The 26,630-nt window shown below is 35.3% G+C and overlaps 1 protein-coding gene across 4 annotated transcripts in view; it reads right to left on the reverse strand.

Moving 5' to 3' along the window:
* RYR2 (ryanodine receptor 2) overlaps positions 1–26,630 on the reverse strand; it is a 400,228-nt gene that overhangs the window by 136,731 nt on the left and 236,867 nt on the right. For all 4 annotated transcript variants that reach the window (XM_035320403.1, XM_035320402.1, XM_035320401.1 and 1 more), the window contains 4 exons: positions 17,792–17,939; positions 9,835–10,043; positions 8,775–8,949; positions 758–966 (listed from right to left, as the gene is read on the reverse strand). In XM_035320403.1, coding sequence (XP_035176294.1) covers positions 758–966; positions 8,775–8,949; positions 9,835–10,043; positions 17,792–17,939 — 741 coding nt within the window. The remainder of the gene's footprint in view (positions 1–757; positions 967–8,774; positions 8,950–9,834; positions 10,044–17,791; positions 17,940–26,630) is intronic.

The following is a 26,630-nucleotide window of genomic DNA, read 5'->3' on the forward strand; positions in this document are numbered from 1 at the left end:
GTACGGTCATTTTAAGGGGAGATTAATACTATAAGGAGTTCCTTCCTTAAATACTAAACACTTAAAAAAGAACGTTATTTCTCATCATAGTTCTTTGCAATACAAGTCTTACACTGCCCAGAACAACACAAAACAACTAATAAGGTATACATGCGCAACAAAGAATACAAATCTCTTAAATATTACAATGTGATATACATCAGCTGAAAGAAAGTTCCTATTTCATCAATGTCAGAAAGATTTCATGGCAGACTTCAAAGGCATGAATTCAATTTTATCAAGATGCACAACTGATTGAGACAAGTGTAGAGACTACTGGCTAATAAATATTTATTAAAATCAAAACCATTTAGTTATGGAATATCACTTTAGAACACATGGTATCTGTTACACATGTATTCCACCAGAACACATGGTATCTGTTATGCAGAAATGCCCACTTTCTGGAACTTGTTTATAAGCACATTTCTCACTCATTGTACCATTGCTCTTAAAAGGACATCTTGTAGATTTTGTCTTGGAGAACCTCATGGTTACACATATGACAGATTTCATGGATAAATAAATACCATCAACCAAAGAACTGCATTATTTGCAACTTCACTGAATGTAACAAATTTGTAATAAGAGCAAGGTTTGTCCAGAATTGGGTCAACATATCAAATTTAATATCTTGTCTAGAAGTACAAAAGCAGAAAAATAATTTAAAAATAATTGTGGAAGATGTGTCCAAAAACATTTTAATAGGATTACAAACCTCAATATGTTCATGATTTTGTGGCACTGGTAGAAATTGTGGGAGTCTTTTACTCAGCCAAATAGTGATATCTCTGTTTGTATTAACAGCAAAGGGTTCATACCCTTCCTGTAAGCCACAGATAGTGAAAAATTTTAGAGTGCTGACATCTTTTCCAAAGTTCATTCTTCCCACTTGAGATGGACCCAGGCTGCACACAGGCAGAAATCCTTAAAACAAAATGAAAGAATATGTAGATTGTGCACCACAAACATCAGAAAATCTTTCTCTTCCATAAACCCATTACAAATAGTTTTTAAGAAGGACATAAAACAAAACAGTATAAATGCAAGCAGCTATCTATAGCACATGGCCATTATATGTCACAAATTACTATATCTCAAATATTCTGGAAATAAAGCTCTCTAATTTCCATTAATCTCTTCACAACTCTCAATTCACTTCACGGAAATCTGAGTACTTTATGGATTCTGAAAACCAACACTTGGTTAAACTCTCTGTTAGGTGGTAGAGTACTGCCAATTTTAGTTAAAGTCTAAAAATTTTTGTTATTGCTCTTAAAATTCCATTAGTTATATAGTATTTTGAGTGAACGTAAAAAATCCTTACAAAAGTAGTATAGGTCTCATCCATACAGCTATATTAGTGGGAAAAAATGCACCAACAGCATGCTGCAAATTAAAAATAATGATAATAATAATTCATTTTAAGAGTTCATACCACTCTGTGACTCTGGATAATTGGAGCTGACAATATGATACTGTTGCTTCATTGAAATTACATTAGGGGTTTTTTGTGTGTGATTTTTTTGTTGTTGTTTTGTTTTTTTAATCAGCTTCACATTTGTATGCATCTATATCTGCTCTCCTATTGTTTCTCTGGTACAGGGTATTCACTTTTGACTCCTTTGCACTTTTAAATTTATTTATCTGTTTATTTATCTGTCTGTGGCTCGGGTTCAGAATCATGAAAAAATATCTAATCTATTCCGCAATTATTCTGGCTCAGTTGAATCTAACAGGTATTGAAGGTTATAAGGACAAAATTCAACTCGTTCCTCAACTTTAGGTTGTCCAGATAAAAACAAGTCATGAACAGATGTTCTGCCATGTCTGTTAGAGACAAAAGCAAACTTCACAGCACCATTTACAGCAATGACTGTTCACCAGATAAAAGACCAGTTTTCATTATTTCATTTTTTTTTTCTTTTTTTTCTTACAGATACTCAAGGTTCATTATCATGTGTATGTGTAACAGGCATGATATATTTAAGGCCGTAGACTATTAGTCATAAGCTCAAGCCCATATATTTATTTTTTATCTTCACAGGAAGACTTTTAAATCACAAGGCATCTACTTGCCAGATAACACAGATGTTTAGACAACATGATTAATGTGTATTCTGCTGTATAATGTATATTGTAGTGCAGAATAAACATTAATAGAAAATAATAAAGAGTATTTTCCAGAACTAAATGGAAAAAAATCATATTATACAATCCACATAACTAGGAAAGTTATATTTGCTTATATATATATATATATATACCATAATATATATATATATGGAGATATATACCATGGTAGACCCTAGCAGCTCTTGTTGAGAGAATTTACTAGGCACCCTGCTAACTTAAAGGAGTCCGTAAGCTATTGCAACTGTTTTTAAACAAAGACAAAAATCATAATTCTTCTTCAATAATCTTATGAATCTCAACTCATCATTCAAGAACACTAAGAACCTTCTGTAGACATCAACTTGTTTGAGAAGGGATGTTCACAGAAACAGTTGTGACAGCATGAATCCTCACAATGTTAACCAAAAATGATGTATGATTTGTTGTAAGCCACACAGGTATATGTAACCTAAAATATGAACTTTGTCTATCTGAATCATATCACAATTTAATTTTTGATTCTTAAATGTAAAACGTTTTCAGATGTTTACAGGATATATGGTACCCACATTAATAAATTTAAGAAAAACTGTGCTTTCCTCATCTCAAAAAGGGCATAAAAGAACTGAAAATGGACAAGAACGAAGCAGCTTTCTTATAGGGAAAATTGAAGACTGTAGGATACGTCAGCCTCAACAACATCAACAAAAAAAATAAAGTATCATAACACCACCACCATCCCAATTTATGAGAGACATAGAGAAGGTGAACAGTAAATGATTTTTCAGTGTCTTTCTAAACAAAAATTGTTATCAAAGAAATTGTTTGGTAGCAAGCAAAGGGAGGAATATCCAATACACTTCCTATATTTTCTTATACAGAAATGTTGTCGAATTCTCTGTCACATAGCATTACTTATGCAAAAAGTTTACATTGATTCAAAAACTGTTTAGAGAACTTCATTAGAAAAATAAATCCATTACAGCTATTTAATACATATCAACTTTGGAACTCTCTGAACCAGAAATCACTGGAGGCTGGAACAAGTTGTATCAAGGAAGTTATTTCTGTCTGCTTGTCCTGCTCTTACAATTACCCACATGCACTTGCTATCCACTGCTGTTGAAAACAAAATGCCTGTTTAGGTATATTCAGTTATATTTTGATAAGAACATAGAGAAGAACAAAAGCTAAAATGAGTGTTAAATGACAAGGAAATACAAAACAATTGCTCTTAAACTCACAATATATATGTATGTAAAAAATGTGGCAAGCTTTTGGTGGTGGGGGGCTGCAGGGGTAGCCTCTGTGACAAGAATCCAGAAGCTGCTAGATAAGGGCTGGTTCCAGCCAGCTTCAAAGGGACCAGAAGCTGCCCAGAGCCAAGCCAATAAGCAATGTTGTTTGTGCCTCTATGAGAGCATATTTAAGGTAGGAAAAAAATGCTGAGCAACTGCAGCTGGGAAAGTGAAGAGTGAGAAACAGCCCTGTAGACCCCCAGGTCATTGCAGAAGGAGGGCACAAGGTGCTTCTGGCATGCACCAGAAGTTCCCCTACCCTGAGAGGCCCCTGGTGGAGCAGACTGTCCCCCTGCAGCCCATGGGTCCCACACGGAGCAGATGTTGCAACCCATGGAGGAGCCCCCGGTGGAGCAGGGGATCTAAGAGGGGAGGTACTGACTTTGGGGACCTGTGCTGGAGCAGTTTGTTCCTGATGGATGGACACCATGGTATGGACCCATGTTGGAGCAGTTCTTGAAGAGCTGCTGCCTGTGGGAAGCTCACACAGGATCAGTTCAGGAAGGACGGCATCCCGTGGGAGGGACCCCACATGGAGCAGGGACAGAGAGTGATGGTGAAGGAGTGGCAGATGACAAAGCATTAGGGACTGACTGCAGCCCCCATTCCCTATTTCCCTGTGCTGCTTAGGGGGAGGAGGTAGAAAAGGGTGGATGGGGGAAAGGTGTTTTTAGTTTGTTTTTGTTTGTTTCTCAGGGCTCTAACTTCTTAGTGATAGGTAATAAATTTCTCTAATCTCCCTATGCTGAGTCTGTTTTACCCGTGACAATATCTGTTGAGTGATATCCCTGTCCTTATCTCAACCCTTAAGCCCTTTTCATTGTACTTTCTCCTCCTTTTCCTTTGAGGAGGGGGAGTGAGAGAGCAGTTGTGGTGGAATTCAGCTGGCCAGCTGGGTAAAACTACAACAATGTATTTAGGCATTTAGGCATTTATCTATACATAAGAAAATGTTTTTTATTTCTGCACAGGTCAAATATTTCCTGTAAGGAAGCATCAATCTCTGTATCTCCATGCAGTACAGAAAAAAGCTGATTAGATAATTAAATGAAGTCCAAAATCTAAGAAAAGATTATACTGTACTCATGAAAACCAAGTTGTATATGTGACACCAAACTAAATCAATTCCTAATATTTACTCTTCCTGAATAGAATACAGATAACAGCACATAAGCTGTTAATTCTTCTGTTTAAGCATTTTTCTGTGGGATCAGAAAAAACTATGTCACAGATGCAATCACTTAGATATGAAGCAAATAATTTACACACACACAAAAAAAAATAATGAAAAATATTAATAACAATTCAATGATCACTTTAAGAATCACTAAAAGAAAACAAACGAATTCAGAACAAAATTCCTACATAGGAAAAATTCTCAATGATGTAATTACTCAATCTGGTATTTTCCATCAACTCTGTAACTGTAACCAATATGTAAACATGATGATAATCTCTCACCAACACAAATTTCATTGATGCTAGAATGGTACTGTACAGGCAGCTAACTCCTTCAAGTAATTACTACAAATAAAGTGATGCTCTGTAGGAATTGAATATTCCTACATTCCTACATTCCTGACTAGTGTCAGTCTTAAGTAAGGAAGCACTAATTTCTTCTCTGGTGAAATTCTGCACTGTTTCACATATGGTATATTTGTCAGTAAGATTGTTTAAGGATTATTCCTTATCTGGTAAAGATATGGCATCTACTTCTTATAAGGACTGTGCATGTCTTGAATACAAACTAATTTTCAAGCCCCTTCTTTAAATGGGTATCCAGACATTTTAGATATAATACTTTACAGATGGAATGCTGGAAGCTACACAAAAACATGGTTTACACATGATGTGGCTCTTATCTGCAGCTACATTACTGGGCTGCAGAGCAAACTTTTTATTTTAATTTATGAAATAGCACAAGTGAAAAAAGTCCAATACTACCATCAGAAAAATAACCCTCTAGCATTCTCTGTCACATATGGCAAAAACATAGCACAGCAACATTCTTATAAGGTTCCCTACTTTTGAGGATACAGGATGAACTTTATGACCCGATTTGCCAAACACTGAGAATAAACAGCTTGTGCTCTCCGTGAGCACAAGTTGATAAAACAAAATTTGGGGTGGACAGTGTACTTGTTCATATTGACAGTGAAAAATTTCCTACACAAATGCTTAATAGTACGCAATTACTGTTTAACAATTTTACTTCTGAGAATACATTATTTCACAGGCAGATTAGTCTGTCATAAATCCCAAAGAGCTCCACTTGTTGGCAGTACAACCTAAATTCAGCACACAAGTCTTATTAGTAAATTGGCAGAGCTCCATATTCCCTTTTCACTGCTCCTAAGTGAATTAAAACTTCACAGTCGGACTACATCTTTTAAAGCAGGACACCGGCCTCTGCCAAATCTTTTATCTAAACTGAGAGGTCTTTTCTGCAGCAGCACATAGCATGCACACAATTCACTGATAGAAGTAATATGCAGAAAGGTCTCAATGCTTTTAAATAGAAGCTATTACCAAAAGCTAACCAAATCCAGCCTTAAAAATTTGGAAGCTCTATAGAAGTAAAATTTAATTTGGTTATTTCATACGTGTGTCTTTCTACACACTCACATATATAGAGATGCTCCCCAATTAAGTGCACACAAAATACCCATAATATAATTGACATTTGTATACTGTTGTATTATAAAATCTGAGGTCAAATAGAATATTCCTCTGAAACAGAAGAGAAGATCTTTGAAAGTTAAGCTCTTTCCTATTAACACAACACTAGAAGAACTTAATGTGAACTGAAGGGCTATTGTGAAAAATCTGAATGGCTTGATGATAACATGAAATTTCTGACATGGTTACCAAGGCCTTGGTACTCCATCTCAAACCTTTAACAAATTTTAGTAATTTCAGAAACAGAGATACTTTTAAAACTGAACTTGCAGCTAGAAATGACTACCATGAAAACTACATCACTGTAATTTCATCAACTTTGAAATCAACATAGCGATCAAACTGCTACCTGCAGAATCTCATGAAATTCCAGTTTCTCTCAGAATCCCTCTCTGCTCAGCAGAATTATGCTGCCAAATAGTTGGACAATTGTTATAATTTCATGGCACCAGAATGATTTAGTTCATATATCACTAACACTATAACAATTCAGGCATCCCTGTCCTTCAGCATGTTGCTATAATATTTTAAAAAAATATATGTAGGCAGTAATCTGTAGGCTAGAGAACTGGTGGCAATTATATCATTTTAAATCAGATCAAGTTTTTCCTAATTTCTATGGTACACTAGAAGAAGAAAAAAAAAATATTCTTCTCCCAAAGTACTCCTGAAAGTAAAATACTCTGAAATACAGATCAAAGTCAAGTGGTTAAAATTCAACCAGGGAAATATCTAATTGATAGCTATAAGATTCATCTTTCCATGGGAATAGGGATCAGTAACCCAAAAGCACCATGCGTGGATTTTATTGTTCAAATTTTTTTTTCTCTCAGACACAGAAATATTATTTAACAGATGTATAATACATATGACAAAATGCATACCTACAAAACAGAAAAATTAAAGCTTAACAATTTTATTTATATTCAAAAATTTTACTTTCTGAACTAATGGGATATAAATAAAATCTTTAATCTTTCCTAATCTTCAGTAAAGAACAGCTGTAGCCAGATTCTAGACAACACTAGATACCTCCTGAACATGGCAGAGGTGCCTGTGAAGGAATTCCTCCAAGTTCTCAGAAGGCCATAAACAGAAACAAACTATATTCAGTCACACACTGTTGCTCTATGTTATCCTAATTAGTATGCTCCTGTCCTTGTATCAGTGCAAATTCTTAGGTTCTTTTTAAACACAGAAATTGCCTAAAGTCACCTTAGACCTCTCAGTCCAATCTGTGCCTTCTGTGTTGAAACTTATGAGAGGAACAACAGAGAATACAGCTTTTGACTCTCTTCCCAGATCTGTCAAGAGTATTTTGCAATCTCATAACCTATGGCTTCCTGGTAAACTAAAACCTGCTTTAGGACTCTGAAAACTGGACCAAGAACACCAACAGACACAAAACTCAATCTGCTGGTTTAGAATTTACGGGATCAGGCGTCATTTCTCCTCCAAGAGCTGTAGAAAAATTATAACTGGCTTATACTTCCCACCATATTCTCTCACTAATTTGACAGAAATCTGATAGGGTTTTATTACATGATCTGAATAACATGTATCATATTGTGACCTGCTTAAGTCATGAATTCACAGGCCTATACACATCCGTGCAACATATAGTCAAGAGTCTGATTGCAAAACTTGCTAGCAAATTTCACATCAAATACCTTGCTTCATCCTTAGACCTAGCACAACTCCTTTCCAAAAGCCTGATACTAATCAAATAGAGTAAAAGACAAGACTTGGTCCTATGGGCCACACAGAGAAACTAAAGATAGCAGCAAAATCTGACAGTGCTGTTGGCTTTCTTAATATATTAGAAAAAAATGACAAAAGAAGAAAAAACGTGTTTTTAGGGATTAGGTAAGCGTAATAACACACTGAGTGGTATATATTCTTGTCTTCATTTTTATCTCCACCACGCTGTGAAAAATATGACCGCCTTCATGAATGAATCCTCAGGCTACCACTACTTATTGTTTGTTACTACACCAATTCATTTATAGTTTATGCAAATACACTGAATATGCCACAATAAATACTCATAGTATAAAATTAATTTACAAAATATTTGCAAAATGAGTGAAAAAATCAAATTATTTTCAGAACCCAATAAGACTGCTGTTAAATATACTAACGTTGTTTTTAGTGTGTCTCAAAGAGCTACTACGGATCCACAACACACAGCAAGAACAGAAATTCTGCATTGAAAAACAAAACAAAGTCCACAGAAATTAGTTTAAAAAAAATCTCGTTAGGTTTTAAAGCAATTTTCTTTTCCATACAGGGGCAATTCTCTGTGGCAATACAGAGAGAAACATGGAAATGCAAAATAGGGACTGTGTCTTCAATTAAAGAATGTAGAATCAACACTGCATCCTAGAAAGTTATAATTAATAATATTATATGCTGGCTAGAGCCGCTGAACTCTAGTGGTTTTTTCCAGTTATGTTGATACTATTTCCTTTCTACTTTGAACATATACAGTCTAGCATACTTTAACTACATCAAGAAAATTGTGCGTGTGGCATGTCAAGCTAAATAGCTAAATTTTCACTTCCTTTTTTATCTAGAAAGGGGAACTTAAAAGAGAACTGGAACAAAAAGTATGTTAACAGCACAATATATTACAGTACTTACCATCACCAACTTCAAAGTCCTTGAATGCAAGTTCTGAACCTGAGTCATCGAGAAGGATTTCCCCATTTAAGGTGAACATCATAGTGTGTTCATTCATGTCAACCATACATCCAACAACATCTCCTGCCAGCCATGAGCGGCCAAAATGCTCATTACCCTGATGCCACCGCTGTGCCTGTAAAGGATTTCAAAGACTTTCAAAGAATAACAATGACAATGTATGTGTTCATCTCCCTTTTAGTGGTAAAACTAATAATTAGCCCCCTCAATTAACACAGCACTAAAATTAAAACTTCCACAGCATATCATTCCAAAACAATGCCTGTGAATATTGCAAGTTAACTTTGAAAATGGAAATCCAACAATTAACTTCCTGCAAGCACTCCTCTCAAACATATTCTAAAATGTTGCTACGTGAGCTGACAGGGCAAATTGCTATTTCAACATTTTAGTAACAAAGAACATGGCTTATTTTTATGCAGAAGCTGCATGAGAGATGTGTAATGAAAATAACATGCTATCAGTTACAATGTTAAATAGCTGTTTCACAAACTGTTTTTTTTTTTTTTTAACAATTGTTTTTGTTCAATCTAGTGACCTATAAATTCATTGCTTCCAAATAAACTTTATTATTTCCTTAAATATAATTCTAAAACTCTTGAATACAAAATAAATCAAAATTCTGTCATAACAAATTTTGGAAGGAACAGAATTGTCTGTGGATGGGATGAACTCTATAAGCTTCTGTGAGATACCACAGTGTTTCAGGGCATGATTAATGATTTGTATGACTGACCAAGTCCAAGACTGCAGGGTTTTGGATGGGCAAGGGATTTGGATGACTGACCCAAGTCTGCTAATGAATTCCTCAGGTGGCACTGATTTATAGCTTAGGCTTTTGTATTTTTCTCGCTATTCCACGTACGGCCTCAAAGAGAGAGAAATAATTTCATAGAACAGAGATGGAAGAAAAGAAAGCAATTAAGTTGAGGCAATGGCACACAGAATAAGATGCAAAATAAAGTTTTGAAATCACTCATATAATTACAGATAAACAAACCTTAAAGCCATCAAAAACAAAAGCTTCATCATCTGAGCCAAGTTCCTGATCTGGCAGGCAACCCGGCCTTGTCCAGCCAACTCTCATGTCTCCTGCTGTAACTGCCTCAAACTCGAAGTACCACTTCCCAGCCTTCACGGCATAAGTCTTCTCTGTGCGGAAGATCCTAAATTTTTCCATTATCCCACTGCATACATCCAATCTCGTCGCTGTGAGGTTTAAAAAATAAAAAGGTAAAGAAAAAATAAAAGTAACATCAAGTACTGTATTCAACTACTGATAAAATACAAGCAGTGAAAACAACAAATTCACAGCCCTGTCTTTAAAGCACACTGAAAAATATTAGGAAGTAATGGAATTGGCATTCTGAAGAACAGATGACCTATTATCACATCAGTAAAGCAATCAAAGAGCTAACCCAAATATAAAGCATGAGAGAATATAATGCATTAATTCATAACGCTTAAAAGATTGCCTTCCCTTTTTTTGAAATACAGCATATAGATTTTCGCATTGTATTCCTGAGGCAAGTTAAGATAGATTATATAAAGAAACATTTTAACAGTGAAACTAGCAAAGTTTGCTGCTTGCCAGGTGCTAACATTTGCATGTCATGGAGATGATGCTAACATTTGCATGTCATGGAGGGCTCATCTGGCCCTCCAAGCACTAACCCCTGTTGTTCTTCCATGCAGATACCAGTGAAAAAGCCAGGAATGATCTGGGATGTTACAAGAATTGACTCTAGGGAAAGTGGTCAAGGGCTCAAGTAGTGTCCTCCTTGATCCAATCAGTGAGGGAGAGAAGGACCTGAAGACAACCAGATTGATCCTGAGGGTTAAAAACTCATTGCACAGCTGGTGTTGACGGCAAGGTTTTAGTTTCTACAACAGGATGACCCTCTTTGAGGTTTAAAAACCCTCAAAGAAGAGATGGGATCCATGAGACTAAACCAGGCAAATATATCTTTGCCAACAGCAGGCCAACCTTGCTGGGAGAGCTTTAAACTAGAAATGACAAGGAAGGACATGATTCCTTAGAAAACAGCCAAGTAAGCTGAGGATAAGGGTGGCAAGCCAAGCGCCCAGAATGACAAGAACAGAAGGGATGCAGCAATCAAGAAAACAGAGATGAACTTGAACCTGTTTGTGTATAAGCATACAAAGGAGAAAGTGCCTGCAGAACAGCTTGATGGGGCTCCCTTGCCTCTTCTGGGGAACCAGCATCCTTGGGCACCTCTCAGATGACTACACTGATGCATGCAGCATGTCAAATTAAAAATGAATGCAGTTACAGGGCTATGATGCATATCAGGATCACAGAGGTATGATGGGATAACTCACATGACTGGAACTTTGCAATGGATGGACACACTTTTTTATTTTTTAGGAAGGACCGGCTGTGAGAAAGAGTTGGCCTTTATGCGAGAAAGCAGCTGGAATGTATGGAGATCTGCCTTGGGATGGCTCAGGAGCAAGCTCTGAGCTTATAAGTAAAGATAAGCAGGCAGACCAACATGGGTAAATTCATCAAGCCTAACTGCTATAACTGCTATTAAAATAGTAAATGAGGATTTCTTCAAACAACTAGAAGCCACATGTTCAGCAAGAAGAAAGGGCAGCAGGAGCCCTGCTTGGATGAGCAAGGAACTCGTAACTGAACTCAGACATAAAAAGGAAACCTGTAAGTGGTTGAAAATAGGGCCAGGGGACACAGAAAGAATACACAGATTCTGTTCAACCTTGCAGGGCTAGAGTTTGGAGCACTATGGCTGACCTGGAGTTGAATCTATCAGGGAATATGACAGGCAAGAAAGGATTCTACAAACACAAATAACAAAAAGAAGATTTAGGAACCTATGGTCCACTTGCTGACCTGGTGATAAATGAGACTGGAAAGACTGAGGTACTTGGTGATTTCTTTTCCTCAGTCTTTAACAGTAAGATAGGCCTTCAGGAATCCTCAGCTGCTGAGACAAGAGAGAAAGTCTGGAGTAAGGAAGACTTATTCTCAGTGGAGGAGACCCAGGCTAGGGAATACTTAAATTGGATTTAAACAAACCCATTAACCCTGGTAGGTTGCAATCCACAAGTGCTGAGAGAACTGGCTGATGTCATTGTGAAACCATTCCCAATTATCTCTGAAAGGTCATGGCAACTGAGAGAGGTTTTCAAAGACTAGAAGAGAACAAATGTCACTCCAGTTTTCAAGAGGAGCAATAAGGAAAAAAAAAAAAAAAAAAAAAAAGGTCACTCAATGCTAGAGAAGATGATGGAAAACATCCTCCTGAAAAACATCTCCAAACACATAAAGGACAAGGAGGTAATCAGGATTAGTCAGCATGCATTTATGAAAGGGGAAATCACACATAACCAGTCTGATAACCTTTCATAATGAGGTGGCTTGCTCTGCGGATAACGGGAGAGCAGTGGATATTTTTGTGTTGACTGTAGTAAGGCTTTTCACAATGTCTCCCTTAACATCTCATAGAAATGCTGATAAAGTATGGGTTAAATAAGCCCCCACTGAGGTGTATTGAAAGGCTGGCTGAAAACAGCCAGGCCCAGAGTAATGTAATCAGCAGCACAAAGTCCCCATAGAGGCAAGTCCCTACAGGAGTACCCCAAGGCTACTATTGTCTACAGGGGTACTGGAGAAAATTCTGTTTTCCATTCTCATTACTGATCTGGATGATGGAACAGAGTGCACCCACAGTAAGTTCAGAGATGACACAAAACTAGAAAGAGCAGTTGATACAGCTGACAGTTGCGCTGTCATTCAAAGGGACATGGAAAGGCTGGAGAACTGGGCTGAGAGGAATCTCATGAAGTTCAGCAAAGGGAAAAAGTCTGGCACCTGGGGAGGAGCAACCCCCAGCAGCACTTCACACTGGGGCTGACCAACTGGAAAGCAAGTTTGCAGAGAAGGAGAGGTTGAATATGAGCCAGCATATACCCTTGTGGCAAAGAAGGCCACCAGCATCCTAGGCTCATCAGGAAGAGCTTTGCCAGCAGGTTGAAGGTTCCTCTCTACTTGGGACCCTGGAGTCCACATGCTAGGTTCAGCTCTGGGTTCCCCAGTACAAGAAAGATACAGACTTACTGGAACAAATACAGCACAGGACCGTGACTGCAGCATCCTTCATGAGCAGGGGTAAGAGAGAGCTGCGACTACTCAGCCCAGAGAATAAAATGCTCAGAGATGATGTTATTAGTTTGTATAAATACCTGATGGGAAGGAATGAAGTAGAGACAGCCAGACACAAAGAAGAAATAGGGCACAAAATAAAACACATGAAATTCTATCTGAACACAGGAAAACACTTTTTACTGTGAGGATGGTCCAACACTGGAACAGGTTTCCAGAAAGGCTGTGGATTCACAGTCCTTGGATATATTCATTACCCATCTGGCCATGCTACTAGGTAATCTGCTTTCGCTGACCATGCTTGAGCAGTGAGAGGGACATCTCAAGAGTTCCCTTCCAACCTCAACAGTTCCATGATTCTGTGAATCGGGCTCCCAGTTATTTAGATTAAAAATAAAAAATAAATAATAATAATAATAATAAAATTCATCCTCCAATCACTTCCAGTCACTAAGTCACTATAAAAGACAAGTGTTTGTCTTTGAGTTAAGATTCCTAAACTATGAGACATCTTTGTTTAACAACAGCAATGACAAAATAGCCCAAAGTAATCTTACTTCTGCCTCAGGAAAAGTATATTAACTTCTGTCAAGATAAAACGCAGCAAGTCTTGAAAGAATAAAGGTGCCTTAAGAAGGGCATAAAGGTAGCGTTAAAGGCAATGTCTGCAGATTACTGTTTAAGAACAAATCAAAACAAAACAACAACAGAATAAAACAATATTTTGAAAATATTATTAGCTAGTGAAATCAGAAAAAAACAACATGCCAAATATAAATTGTTTTGACTGTTCTCCTATACTCTCTCTCAAACTGTTGAAGCGAAAGTCAGATGAGAGACTAGATTTCATAGAGTGCTTTAAAAACTGCCACAGCAGCTTCAAAGTTCAAGAAAAGTAGCTTTTTCACTTCTCTTGTCTAGTGCAATGGAGTGAAAAATAAATTAACTGCTGTGTTAAAACAAAAGCTTTCTCAGCCACTGATTAATTTTGTTAATTATCTGTAGCATGATCATTGCTTATCTTATCATCGCTTACTATGTTTCATTTCAAAATTCTCTTAACTGTAAATGCAAGTGATTTGTAACAAGCCAGTTTAAGAGAGTTTAAGTTAACATTCACACATTGTCAGGTAATTATGAGTAATATATTGTCTCGAAGACCAGTATGACTTCACTAAGAGGTTCAAAGGAGGCTGGAGTTACACTTTAACACATTAAACTTATTTTTTCTTAAAAGTTATCATCGATTCTCTTAAATGATGAAGGAGCAATGGCATAAAAATATTGATAAATCAGTATGGTTTATATAAAACACTTTATCAAAGTATTTTTATAGATAAAACTGAGTTGCTATTGGGCTTCTTCAGAGAACGAGGACAAAAAGAACCTTCAAGAGAAAGCTTGAGACAATATAAACATGTTCTTCCCCGTGCTCCATAACAGCAGTAGAGAAGTGCTTAGCTTGTGCTTCACATTTCTGCTTTATAACTTTTGTGGAAATTATGAACAAAGATTTTTTTATTATTATCATTTAATTTTATTTTTTAAGTGCTTAAGCTTTTTTAAAGGGAGAAAAACTATGCTGGAAAACACACTGCTTTCAGACATAAAAATACCTCCATCTTTTCTCTTTTTCTTCACAACTAATAGTGAAGTTTTGGACTTGGATCTCTACTCTCTGATCCAACTTTCCATCTTCCTAGCTCAATGTTCTTGTCAGTATTCCTGTTCTTTTGCTACCACTTGCACTATCTTACCACCATCTTCTGGATAAATCTCTTCTGATACAAATCTACTTTTGTTTCTGTCATTCACAAAAGCACAAGTCTTAGATTAATCTATGTCTCCAAATCTCCTTTTTCCCCCCTCAGTGCACTGAACATACTGGGTTGAAAAAAAATAATCATTGATTTATCCATGTGGAGCTATGTGGCATCCATCTACTTCTACCTATGGAAGATGTTCTCAAATATTGCCAAAAAGCATTTACCCTTGAATACTCCTTGAATACTCCTTGAATACTAGTACTACTCATGATCCTACATGGTGCCTCAGAGATGGCCATTCCTAACAACCTTTTAAACACTTTTTATCCTATCTTGTTTCTGGTTTTCCTTTAATATTGTTGGCTAACCCTTAGGCCTGTCTCCATCTTCCCACATCAGTATACAGTGAGTTTTCCAAGACTTTACTATCAATTCAAACCATAAGGTAGCCTGAAATAAGAAAAAATGCATTTAAAAAAAAAATATTAAAAAAATAATAATAATACTGCTTAGTTGATCTTTCTTCCCTAAGTTCTCTGAGCTACTACTCTATTCTCTAGTATTTTACAGTTTTCTCTCCATTAATCAGATCACACAACTAGGGATCAATCTGACTCTCTCTCAGATTAGGAAAAAGAATGCCTAAAGCATTTTGGATGTTTTCCCACAAATTTGCAAAGTATCAAAGCTTGCTCAGCCTTTGAAAATTCAATATTCCAGTCTTACCACTGCAATTCCTCCTCTTTCTGAATTTCTAATCAGCTGAAACTTTCTTATAAGCTCAAACATGTCTGCACCCGCCTGCCCATTAGACTGTGTTAAGAATTTTCTATTCTTAACACAGTATTTTCTATTTTCTCAGCCATAAAAAAGTCAGTATTTCTAACCTTATCTTGCATAGCCTACAAAATCATGTCCCTCAGAAATTACTATCACACCTCATACCCCAAATGTTTGGCCTTTCTGGACTCAAGCTCAATAAATCTCCTGTAAGCAACTCTGAACTCTCTGCCACATAATCCTTTTACCAGTATCATTTTCTCTTTAATGGTCTACACAATTAAAGCCTTAAAACCACTTTTGAAGATCCTCAATACCTCAATACCTCTCCTATACAGGAGATTGACCACCACAAAGCATGCGAAGTGAGACTGCATTGTCTTTTTAAATTCTAAGTAAACTAAGGCTTTCTAGATTCTAAGCAATCCCTAAGCTACAGCTGCTGTGGTTAACAAATAAATAATACTTATAGCAAAGAATTAAAAAAATGCTGCTATACAGTTCTGTAAATCAATGTTTAAAATAAAAGTCATCAACGGAGATGCAGAACACCACTAGATGGCTCTATATCATTTAATAACGGTATGGATTTTGGCTAATGAAAGGGAATCCGTGTGACATGATTTATGCATCTCAGAAACTGCAGAGGTTCATAAACTGTTAAACTTAAATCCCCAAAATACGTATAAAACCTGTGGTTGACTGCAATTCTAGTCTTTGAGGAAGACTAGTTTGTTGGACACTTCTGCAAGTCCTTTAGTCTGGAAATTTTGCAACAGGATTAATGACACTTTTCAGATGCAAGGATAGCACGTGCTCTTTTCATTTAATTGGTAACTCCATGCACAGAGCTAGCTCAAAGATCCTCTGTTAATTGATTTTTCTAGCCATTCGTTACTAAGGAAAGACAGGTACATTTGCTTCTCAGAGCTGTAAATGAGGAAAGGGAATTAATATTGTTCAATGGGATTTGGAGAAGATGGTAGAAAAAGAATGTGCTTTCTTTCCCTCTCCCTACCACCAGCTAGCTCCTTTATCTTCATAGGAGTCAAACACCTCCTGCACCAGGCAACTCACCTTCTCAGAACCATGCAGAAGTCATGCTCTCTCTCTCTATGCAGTACCTCTTTCCCACAGTAGGAGGGGAGTGGGAAAAATTAAAAGATTATGAATCAGTTTTAAACCCACTAAACACACGCAGATTTAACAGAGACCATGGTGTTTTGCCACTAGCACAATCTACTCTACACAGCAATAGATTATTTTGCCTGTTCAGCAATCTATCCCTATTACACATTCATGATACCAGTTTAAAAATGTAGCCTATCATAAAAACTGAATCAAACTATAGATGCTGAAAACACTGCCCTACATATCAGTAAAATATTCAGACTAGCAATGGTGCAATTTCAATCAAAACATTGCTAGGAAATGAGTTAAAGTTTAATTACAGTCTATTGAACTTTGAAGACCTAAGAAAATAGATCTAACAGATTATCTAATTCAGCAGTTTTTCAGATTGCAAACACATATATTTGGTTTATATGCATGTCTTTGAAAATGTCATCTTTTAGTTTTAAGTATTTAAATAGAGGATTGTATGCTAACTGCAGAATCTTTCCTTAACTATTTGAAGTTAAAACTGCAAGAACATAAAATTGACTTCTACTGAGCTTACATATAATCTTTTTCTTAGCAATTTTGCTATTCCGTTGTGAAATAACAAAGATGGTACTAATCAAAAATATTTTAATTTTAAAATGATTTTGGCTTGGGGCACCTCAAATATTTGTGCATATATTTAAAATGCAAGGATACATTTTATTCCCTGGTATAAGACCAAGACGATATACGTGTTTTCTTGATTTTCTATTTTTTAGGGTTATGTCTTATGGCATTCACAATCCTGATTTAAATTATTGAAATTATTTATTCACCTTAAATGTCAAAAACAATAAAAAGTAGTGGAAAAAAATTGTATGAATTACAAAAATTGTATCACAAAATGTGACACAAAATGAAACATTTTAAAAATTCTTCATTCATTTGAGGTTACTGGAGGAGAAAAGGAAACGATAAGGAATGTAAAGTCAATGGGTAATATAACAACATAATACATAGGAAAGGGCCTATTAGCTTTGAAGGTTTTAACTGTTTAGCTTTTAACTGTTTAGGTTGTTTTACTGGACCAACAAATCAAGTAGTGAAGTGGAATAGTCTTTAATTTCGAGAGAGAGAGAGAGAGAGACAACAAAATTTTTTACCATGATCTTGGTCAGGAGCTTCCAGGTTGTAACCATAGCCTAAAAGGGTGCGGACTGCTTCACGAAGACTGTCTTTGTTTGACTTCTTCGTCCGATCATCCAAAAGAGCATAAGGTACAAGGCGAGGATTTCGTCGGTTTTTCACATCCTGTAAAAGTATGAAAAATCAAATTCAATTTCAGAAGCTGTACGTTCTCTTAAAGATAAATTGTGCTGTAGCAATAATTACTATTACAATAATTACAAAAATTACTACTTATACCAACTGGTATAAGTGGAATCACAGACACAACAAGGATTCTAAAAAGTTGCAGTGGCCTAGAAAATAGTAACAATGAATTTACTCAAAAAAAAAAAAAAAAAAAAGCAATACACAAGTAAAGGAATCTGCACAGCTTGTGCCCAATTTTCTATCAAATAATTTGCTGAAATTTGATTAAAATTCAATTATTATTAACCAACCCAAACAACAAGAACACCGACAAATGCGAAGAGTTTGACTGAAAAGTCAAAGGGATTATCTTTTTGTTCACTCTTTATGAAGCAGCTACCACAGGAAGCTAGTGTATAACAAGCACAAAGATAATATTGTAGCACAAATGTATAGGTTGGGTTTTTTTGGTCATACAACTAAACAAGATATAAACTACAACAAAAAGATCAACAAGATATAAACAAAATGAACAATAAAAGACACTACCAATAAAAATATTGATAAACATACTTAATAATTAATAAATAATAAAATGGATAATAAATCCATGCCTTGTTACATGAAATACTTTAAAAATTATTTTTCCAAAATAAAGGTTCTTGTAAGAATATAACTAATGTGATTATGTCCCGCAGAATTTTTGTAATAGGTAATTAACTTCACCTTCCACTGAAATTAACATGTTGGTATGAATTAAACTTTGCATTTTAGGTTTATTAATGTAACATTGATTAGATTTTATTCTAGTCAAAATTATCTTATTTGAAAGCATTATTTAACTGGATTACTTATGTGACCTTCAAAATTTCAGTAACTAATAGAATTGTTTACTTGTCTACATTTTCTTCTTGTGTCCTGAGAGAAACCATGCAAATAACTCTCCATGTTATTCCTAATATCTCGATTTTCTATTATTATTAATTAGACATATCAAAAACGATTGCTGTTTGGATACAAATTCCAAAGATAGTTAGAGGCATTTTGTGTTTAAATTATTAAGAAGTACAAAAAATAGCGTCTATTATTTTAGAAAACAGAGCCTACAGTATCTTGCTTTTTTATAGCATTGCAGTTCCATTGTTAAGAAAGTATGTAGTTTTCATTCTATATGTCTTTGCAGTCAGAAAAGAAATGGCATATCCATTCTGACAAATTCTTGCAGGCATTTTTTTGCTGCCCTTTTAATGCAAGGCTATCTGCCTTTGGGCTCATCATAGTGAGTGAACACTGAAGTGCAGTTATTAACCAGTGCTTTATGAAATCTGGTCCTACCAATGAATTTCCTTCTAGAAAAAAAAAGAAATATTACTGGACAGGCATTACCTGCGTGCTAGAATGGCTAACAAAACATAAAGATAACACATTGCTGATGACACTAAGTACTATACCATATCAGTTATATCCAGTGGGATGGCCAATGTCAGGGTAAACACAAAGATCATTTGAGAGGCTCTCTTTCCATACTTAAAACACTTTTAAGCTGAAGTTTCCTTTTTTTCCAATATTTGATTCAGTAGATTTTGAAAAAGGCTGCTACCAAAACAGAATGGACCAAAAATATACTGAAAGAACTGTTACAAGGAATTACTTGATAAAAAAAAGTGAAAAAAAAAAAATTATGTGAAAATATTCACATTAACAGCACAGATGAAACACCATGGCTTAAAATTATTTGTCTTGCAAAATGTATAAAAGGAGAAATATTTTCCTCTGAAATGCTGTTTGTCCAAAAGGACATTATGAATTTTTTTCTTTAAAAAATGAATCAGAAATAACTGGAATAACAGTTAACTTCCTATAAGTAGTATAATTTCTCATCCGTAATATTAATTACAGTTAGCCTAATGACCTGGTAATTGCTATAGCAACCATTAATGTACATTAATATATGGGCAATCAGCAGATAATTATATATGATAATAAAATATATCTAGAATATTACTTCCTTTAGAAATGCCTAAGCACACAGTTACAGTATGCAACAACAACAACAACAACAACAAAAAGGCATAAAAAATAAAAAACAGATTTACAAGTTATTTTCCTTACTTAGGTATAAGATTATTTAACATTGTGACCTTTTTCACTAATTCAAACTGTGGCTACTTCTTGAAATATGAATAAGAGTAGGGATTTTTCTTTTAATAGTTCTGTTCTTTATTTCCTGTTATTTGTCTGTCTAAATTTTGAATGTTATACTTATTGCTGACTTAAGAACTGTTATTGCTATACTCATCATAAGATTTGGTACTTCTGATCTTCCAAACCTCTGCAGTTTAAGCATAGCAAATCAAAAGAATGATCCTATACACTAATTGAGTTTTGCACAGTCACAATCAAGTAAGAGAGCTGATTAGCTAAGAGTGGTAATTTTTAAGTATATTTACAATTTGTACATAGACTTAATTATTTTTATTCACTACAGAAAAGTAACTATTTTGTAGTGTACTGCAGACTTTTAAGAGATGGATAACAGCTTGGTTTTTTTTTACCCCTCCAGAATTTACCAGGTTTGACAGTCTAATGCTTCATCAGAAGACTGCGTTTTGTATAGCGTTTGTCTGCTCAAGTACTTGTTCACTAAGTCATGTGAAACAAAATAAATAGAACAAGAACAACAGAAAACCTTAAGCTTTTTGACAAAATTCTGTTTCAAATGGTTTGAGCTGAGTAGCACACATGAAGTTTATATAATTGTTTGGTTTTGAATTCAGAACCAAAACACAGTAAAAGAAAATAAAGAAGCCTAGGTATTTTATTACACAACTTTGTTTCTATTGAGTACAACACAAACACCACATATGGTCCTTTACAATTGAATTTGGAGTAAAGCAAAGTAAAAGAAAGCATTCCAGCCACAAAGTCTGTATTACAATATACGATGTATAGAACAGATTTAGTTGAAAATAGAATCAGAATGGTTTGGATTGGAAGGGACCTTTAAAGATCATCTAGTGTCCTGCCCCCCCCCCCCCCCCCCCCCGACATTAATTACAATTATTATATTTATAGTAATTGGATTACCACATGTGTAGTTATTTGTAGAGTACATGTGAAATAGGCAGTATGGCAGTATTAAGTCAACATCAACACTAAGCAAATATAACTCTTAATAGCAGAAAAAAAGAACTATAGAAAATACACCCAAACACACACCAACATTTATCAAGGAGCCTTTTCATTACAGGTAATGAATGCTACTGCAGAATAATTCACAGAGGAAATACAACGGGAGCTGCAGAACTGCATTAATTCATTCAGTGAATATGAGTATGTGACATGTAGATAATTCATCTAGTACAAATTGCAGCTTTCATAGACAGATGTAATGTAAGAGTAAGAAACAGGAGCGTCTGTAACATCTACAGCAGCACAGAATACCAGTCAAACTGTAATCAACTCTAACAGAAGTACTTGTTAAGAGACAGTGTGCATAACAATGTTGTATTCTTCAGAAGTAATTCAGTAACAAAACAAAACAAACAAACAAAACACACACACACACACACACAAAAAGCCTTATATAAACCTCTGAAAGACATCTGAAATGATAAAGAATATAGTTTTCAGAGCTATAAAAGTGATACTGCAAACCTATGCAGTCCTGGGCCATCCCAAAGCTCTGATAAATTCAGGATCACCAGACCAAAAGGAACAAAAACATGCACACACACGCACATACACACACACAAAGAAAAACATATAAAATAGTGCCTATCAAAGAGAAAGAAAGGAAAACACTGAAAAATTAAAACATGGATTAGGAAGAGTGCAGAAATGATTATAATAATTCAATGGCATTGTAAGTTTTGTGATTTAAAGCATTAGTGTTGTACAGATACATATTCTATGTAGTCCCAAAATGATTTTGTTCTCTTAACCAAAGCTGTTAAATGACAAGCATAAAGTCAGTGTATTTCATCACATATTCAAGTGAGAGACAGATGTGCTGATGTTTTCCAAGCTTCATTTGCACCATAATAAACCCTCATTTCGCAGCTGTGAAAGGATTCTGTTTGCTGCTACGTCTGTAGGTCTTGCACTTCCACAAAGATTTTTGAGCAACTGCCACTATAAACACTACTGGTGAATTTGCCAGCAGTGCTGTCAGAAACTCAACTCAGTGAGCCAACATGTGAGGCATATATAGTGTGAGCTGGATCATTTACGTATACTATAAATTTCTGATCTGGTTATCCAGAGGCCTAGCTTTTCTGTGTTTACCATAGCTTTAACCATAAATCATTAATATCAAAAAAAAAAAAAAAAAAAAAAAAAATCATAAGGTAAAAATAATTCTGAATTCATGTTTAGTAGAAAGTCATTTCAAGCTCTAAGAGTCATTAGAATTGGAAAGCACACTACAGTCCTAACAAACTTATATTGTTGACAATGTTAAAAAAATATATCCTAAATGTAACCACCCATAGCAGAACTTGTGTTCCTAAACTGGCTTTCTAGCAGTTTGGTTCTATACTCAGAAGTACATTTATGCTTAGAATTATGCGTACAGCTTCTACCATCTTCACTGAGGACTGTACACATACAGAACGCCTGGCAGAATGTGCTTGAACTGTAAATGGAAGGAATTAACATAACAATATAAAAAATGTAAAATGTGAAAGTGATGTAACAACATTATTTTTTTTACAAGGACAAGATGCATCTTTCTATACACTTAATGACAAAATAATTGACAAGCTTTAAACTTGTCGTTTTTTCCATACATTTGTATTTCCTCTGCCAGAACAGTGCAGCAGAAGACAGTCTGGGAAGACCAACTCCTAATCAAATAGTGATTATTATTCTACAAAAACTTAAAAAGTAAGGAACTGGTTTTAAAAGACCAAACTGTCTTTCTCATTGAATTTTGAGCCAAACTGCAAATGGACATGATAATTGCTTCAGAGCTGTGACTAACTATCCCAGGTCAGGAACAATGTTTTTTAAGTTGCTCTTCACACAGTAGGAAGAATTGTTTAGGTTTCTAATTTTTACAACCAATTATTAAAACTGTTTTTTGTTTGTTTGCTTTTCCCTCAATTGTTAGATTCTTCAGCCACAATACAACATCCTTTGACTAAGCTATCTGGCTATCTGCATAAGTAACAATACATACAACCAAAATCTAAAAGTCAGAATCTCTGGATGCGACTCCCACCATCAGTATGGGGACTTATATTCAGTAACTGGAAGAGGACCGCTTGAAGTTCTTTTCATTTGCTTTGTGATCTCTGAGCTTGTCTCTTTTACGTAAGTAAAACAGAAAGAAAAGTCGAGCTGCTCCTGTATAAATAATAACACAGACTTATGTGCAATATATGCCTTGACAACAGATGTATGCCAATTAGAACCAACACTGTAAGCTCACAGGCGAGTTCTGAACATTTTCCACTCTGTTGTGAAGCTCTAGTCACAAATGCATCTTTTTATACTTCAATGCTATTTTTCAATCAGCTTGTTATGGAAAATCCCTTTTTAAAAACAAGTTAGGTAACTCAGGGAATCATGATAGTACATAAGTTCAAAATCTATATATGTGGAATATTTTTAAAAGCCCTCTCTCATAGTAGAAATGTGATTACTTTAATTGACTTACACCAAGGATTTGTCTGTATCTATCTGTCTTATCTGTCTTCAATCATTTACCAGTTTCCCCATTCAGAGAAGACAAACTGGTAGGCAACCATTTTCTCCCTTAAAGGGACACTGTCAAGTACTTTTCATACTGATTTTGTGCTTGTTTTTCCACTTACCCTTGATATTTAATATATTCTTGTAAGTATAAATTTGATTTTCCTACCTGTTTTGTTCCTCCTGCTCTTTTCATGGAGCAACAAGCTACACTGTCCTACTGAAAAATACTTACTTGTTTGTGATCAGTGTCATCACAGCTGTCAACACAGTTCTGGAAACAGGATTTATTAGTTAACTTGTGCTCCCTCTGCTGGCTGGCTGGCTGGCTCTGCAGCAGCAGAACAAAAATATTGTGTATAGTCACGCACAAACAGCAGCGATCACTTGTAAAGGAAAAAAATCCTGACAAGCAGTGGTGGATTTAGAGGAAGAAAAAGTGTGGAACATTGAAGGCATTTTCATCATTAGACTATAACAAGAACAAAAATGGGTTATACATTAACTACTTGACAGTATCCCTTTAATGTTTCATATTTTATAATCCCAAAAACATGAGGCATTCTTAATGGAATAGATCTTGTAGATAATCTAATCCATTTTACAGTATGATTGCTGTTTATAACATATTTCCCAGTCATTACTTCATCTATTTTCAAACCTCTGTAAATTTCTTTCCCTTAGGAAACTATTTCACAGCTCTGTATGAACTGTTTACAGTTTTACACAGTATAGCACCACGTCACTTTATTACAGTATTGTAACATGTCACAGTAATTTGATGGGATGAAAAAAAAAAAAAATGTAGCCCATGAAACAAATACATTGCTGGAAACAAGCAAAAGCACACAGCAGCATGGACAACAGCTAGCAGCTTGCCATATGGTAAGTGTGCCAACTGAATGAGAAGTATCTTTGCACTGCACCCAGAAAGGGGCAGTTTGCTGTTCTGCTCTCCTCTTTCAAATTTTAATGAATAGTATTTGTTATCTGAACATTGTATTCACTTTTGGAATTCAGTTGTCTGTCTTTTCTACAGAAGAAAATAACATTACTTATTTTGAAAAGAGAAAAAGAATTGAATTAAGAGCAAATCAACATCAACACCCAAAGCATGGCTTCCACAGGACATACTTTTGGTGGTAAAGTTTTCAAGGACATCATCCATCCACCAACCTATAAATGAGACTAACGTAATTTGTCTGCTTAACACGGGGAGTAGAGAATACTGATAATCTTGTCGATCTGCTTCCTGAAGTTCATGAACATTCATGAGGTCTCGATGCTCTTTAACGACCTGAATATGTTGAAACCATAACTATGACACTGCTCGCTCCACCACTTCATTACACTCTCAACAACAGTGCCCACTAAGCCAAAGAAGTCTTCAGTTGGAATGAATCAGACCCAACAAAATATTTGATTGTTTAAAGCATAAGTATCCAAGACTACAAAATTGCAACCCCAATTAAGAGGCTTTCCGACCATAAGTGTATCCGTCTTCATAGCCATTTAAACTTTTTATTTTAAAATTCTTTAGGTTTTTCTTTGCACACCTATAATTGTCCTTCTCTTGGTAGGGAAGAACTGATCAATATTGATCATATACCTAAACCCACTCGAGAATCAGAGAACGATTTCCTCTCTTTCAGAGGATGACGTGGTAGTCAAAATCAGAACCTGATTCATTCTGTCTTCTTTAAGCATCTCAGAAAACCTAACAAAGGGCTTATATTCTTAATTTAGTATTTATTAGGTCCAAGTGATAGTGATACTCTCTATATATAACAATCAGTCCCTGGCCATCAAAAGGATTTAGATACCTGCACAGTTCAGTAATTACAAGCCTAAAGTGTTCAAAACTATACCTCTATCTTCCACAAATATTCTCAACAGTAGACTATCATCTGTAGTATCCTAGAGTAGATTTCATTTGCATGTTGAGCTCTGTCATCCAGTGAGCAAGGCAAGGAGTCTAGGAAAGGTCCAAGTTCCAGTCTAGCCTCCAGGACAGTAATTTAAGTCAGAGGATAAAACACAGACAGCTGACCAGTGAGTAGATAAAGTCTTCCTCTTTCTCTCTTCCAGTGAGCCTCCACAATGCCACAGCATTTTTAGATTCAATGGTAAGGTCAGTTTTACCTATGGACAGCACTAACGACTTAAGAAAGACTTCAGGATTCTTCTGAAATTTAGTTGCAGTGTTAGATTTCAGGTGTTTACATGCCTTAGTGCATTTGTCTAATTATTTTTTTATTATTATTTTTTATTTAAACCAAAGCTGTAGCCTGGGAGCAGCTCTGCTATCTTTCAGGGACCATAATAAAACTCATAATTATTTATTATCACATGAAGGCTCTTCAAAAGTAGAATCTTCTATATCAACAGACACATCAAAACATATATAAGGACAGTGTATAAATAACTTGTGTAAATGTAAAGGAGAAATCTTATTCTCCATCACCCACAAGTTTTATATTCTTTTGCTTATCATTACCAGCATAATAACATTCAAGAAATCTTTGACATCATCATTTAGCTGCCTTTTTCACATTATATCTCACTAATTCAGAAAACATGTAATTTAACTGAAAATTCACTCCAACAAATACAGCAAAATTATTTGTGTTTTTTCAAAGATGCACACATACACCAAGTAGGTTAAACTAGACTCAAGATCTAAAAAACCTCATTTACTACATATGTGGGTTTACATTTTCCCAATGTTACTTATAAATGTAATTAGCAAACAGATGCATTTGATCCCAGTAATTTCTTAACTTCATCTTAAGAAATAAAATCTGTTACAAAAATAAATTTTACTTTTGTCAGTGATTCTATCAAAACTGTAAAAATTTCCCAACTTTTATTCATTTCGAATTCTCTGATTGGCAAGGCCCTGCATTGAAAATGTTTGGCTTCTGGGAGAGAAATTACAGAAGGCATAGTGCAAATTATTGAGTGCATTCTTTAATATATCAGAAATATTTC

Source organism: Oxyura jamaicensis, chromosome 3, assembly GCF_011077185.1.
Source record: "Oxyura jamaicensis isolate SHBP4307 breed ruddy duck chromosome 3, BPBGC_Ojam_1.0, whole genome shotgun sequence".
NCBI lineage: Eukaryota > Metazoa > Chordata > Aves > Anseriformes > Anatidae > Oxyura > Oxyura jamaicensis.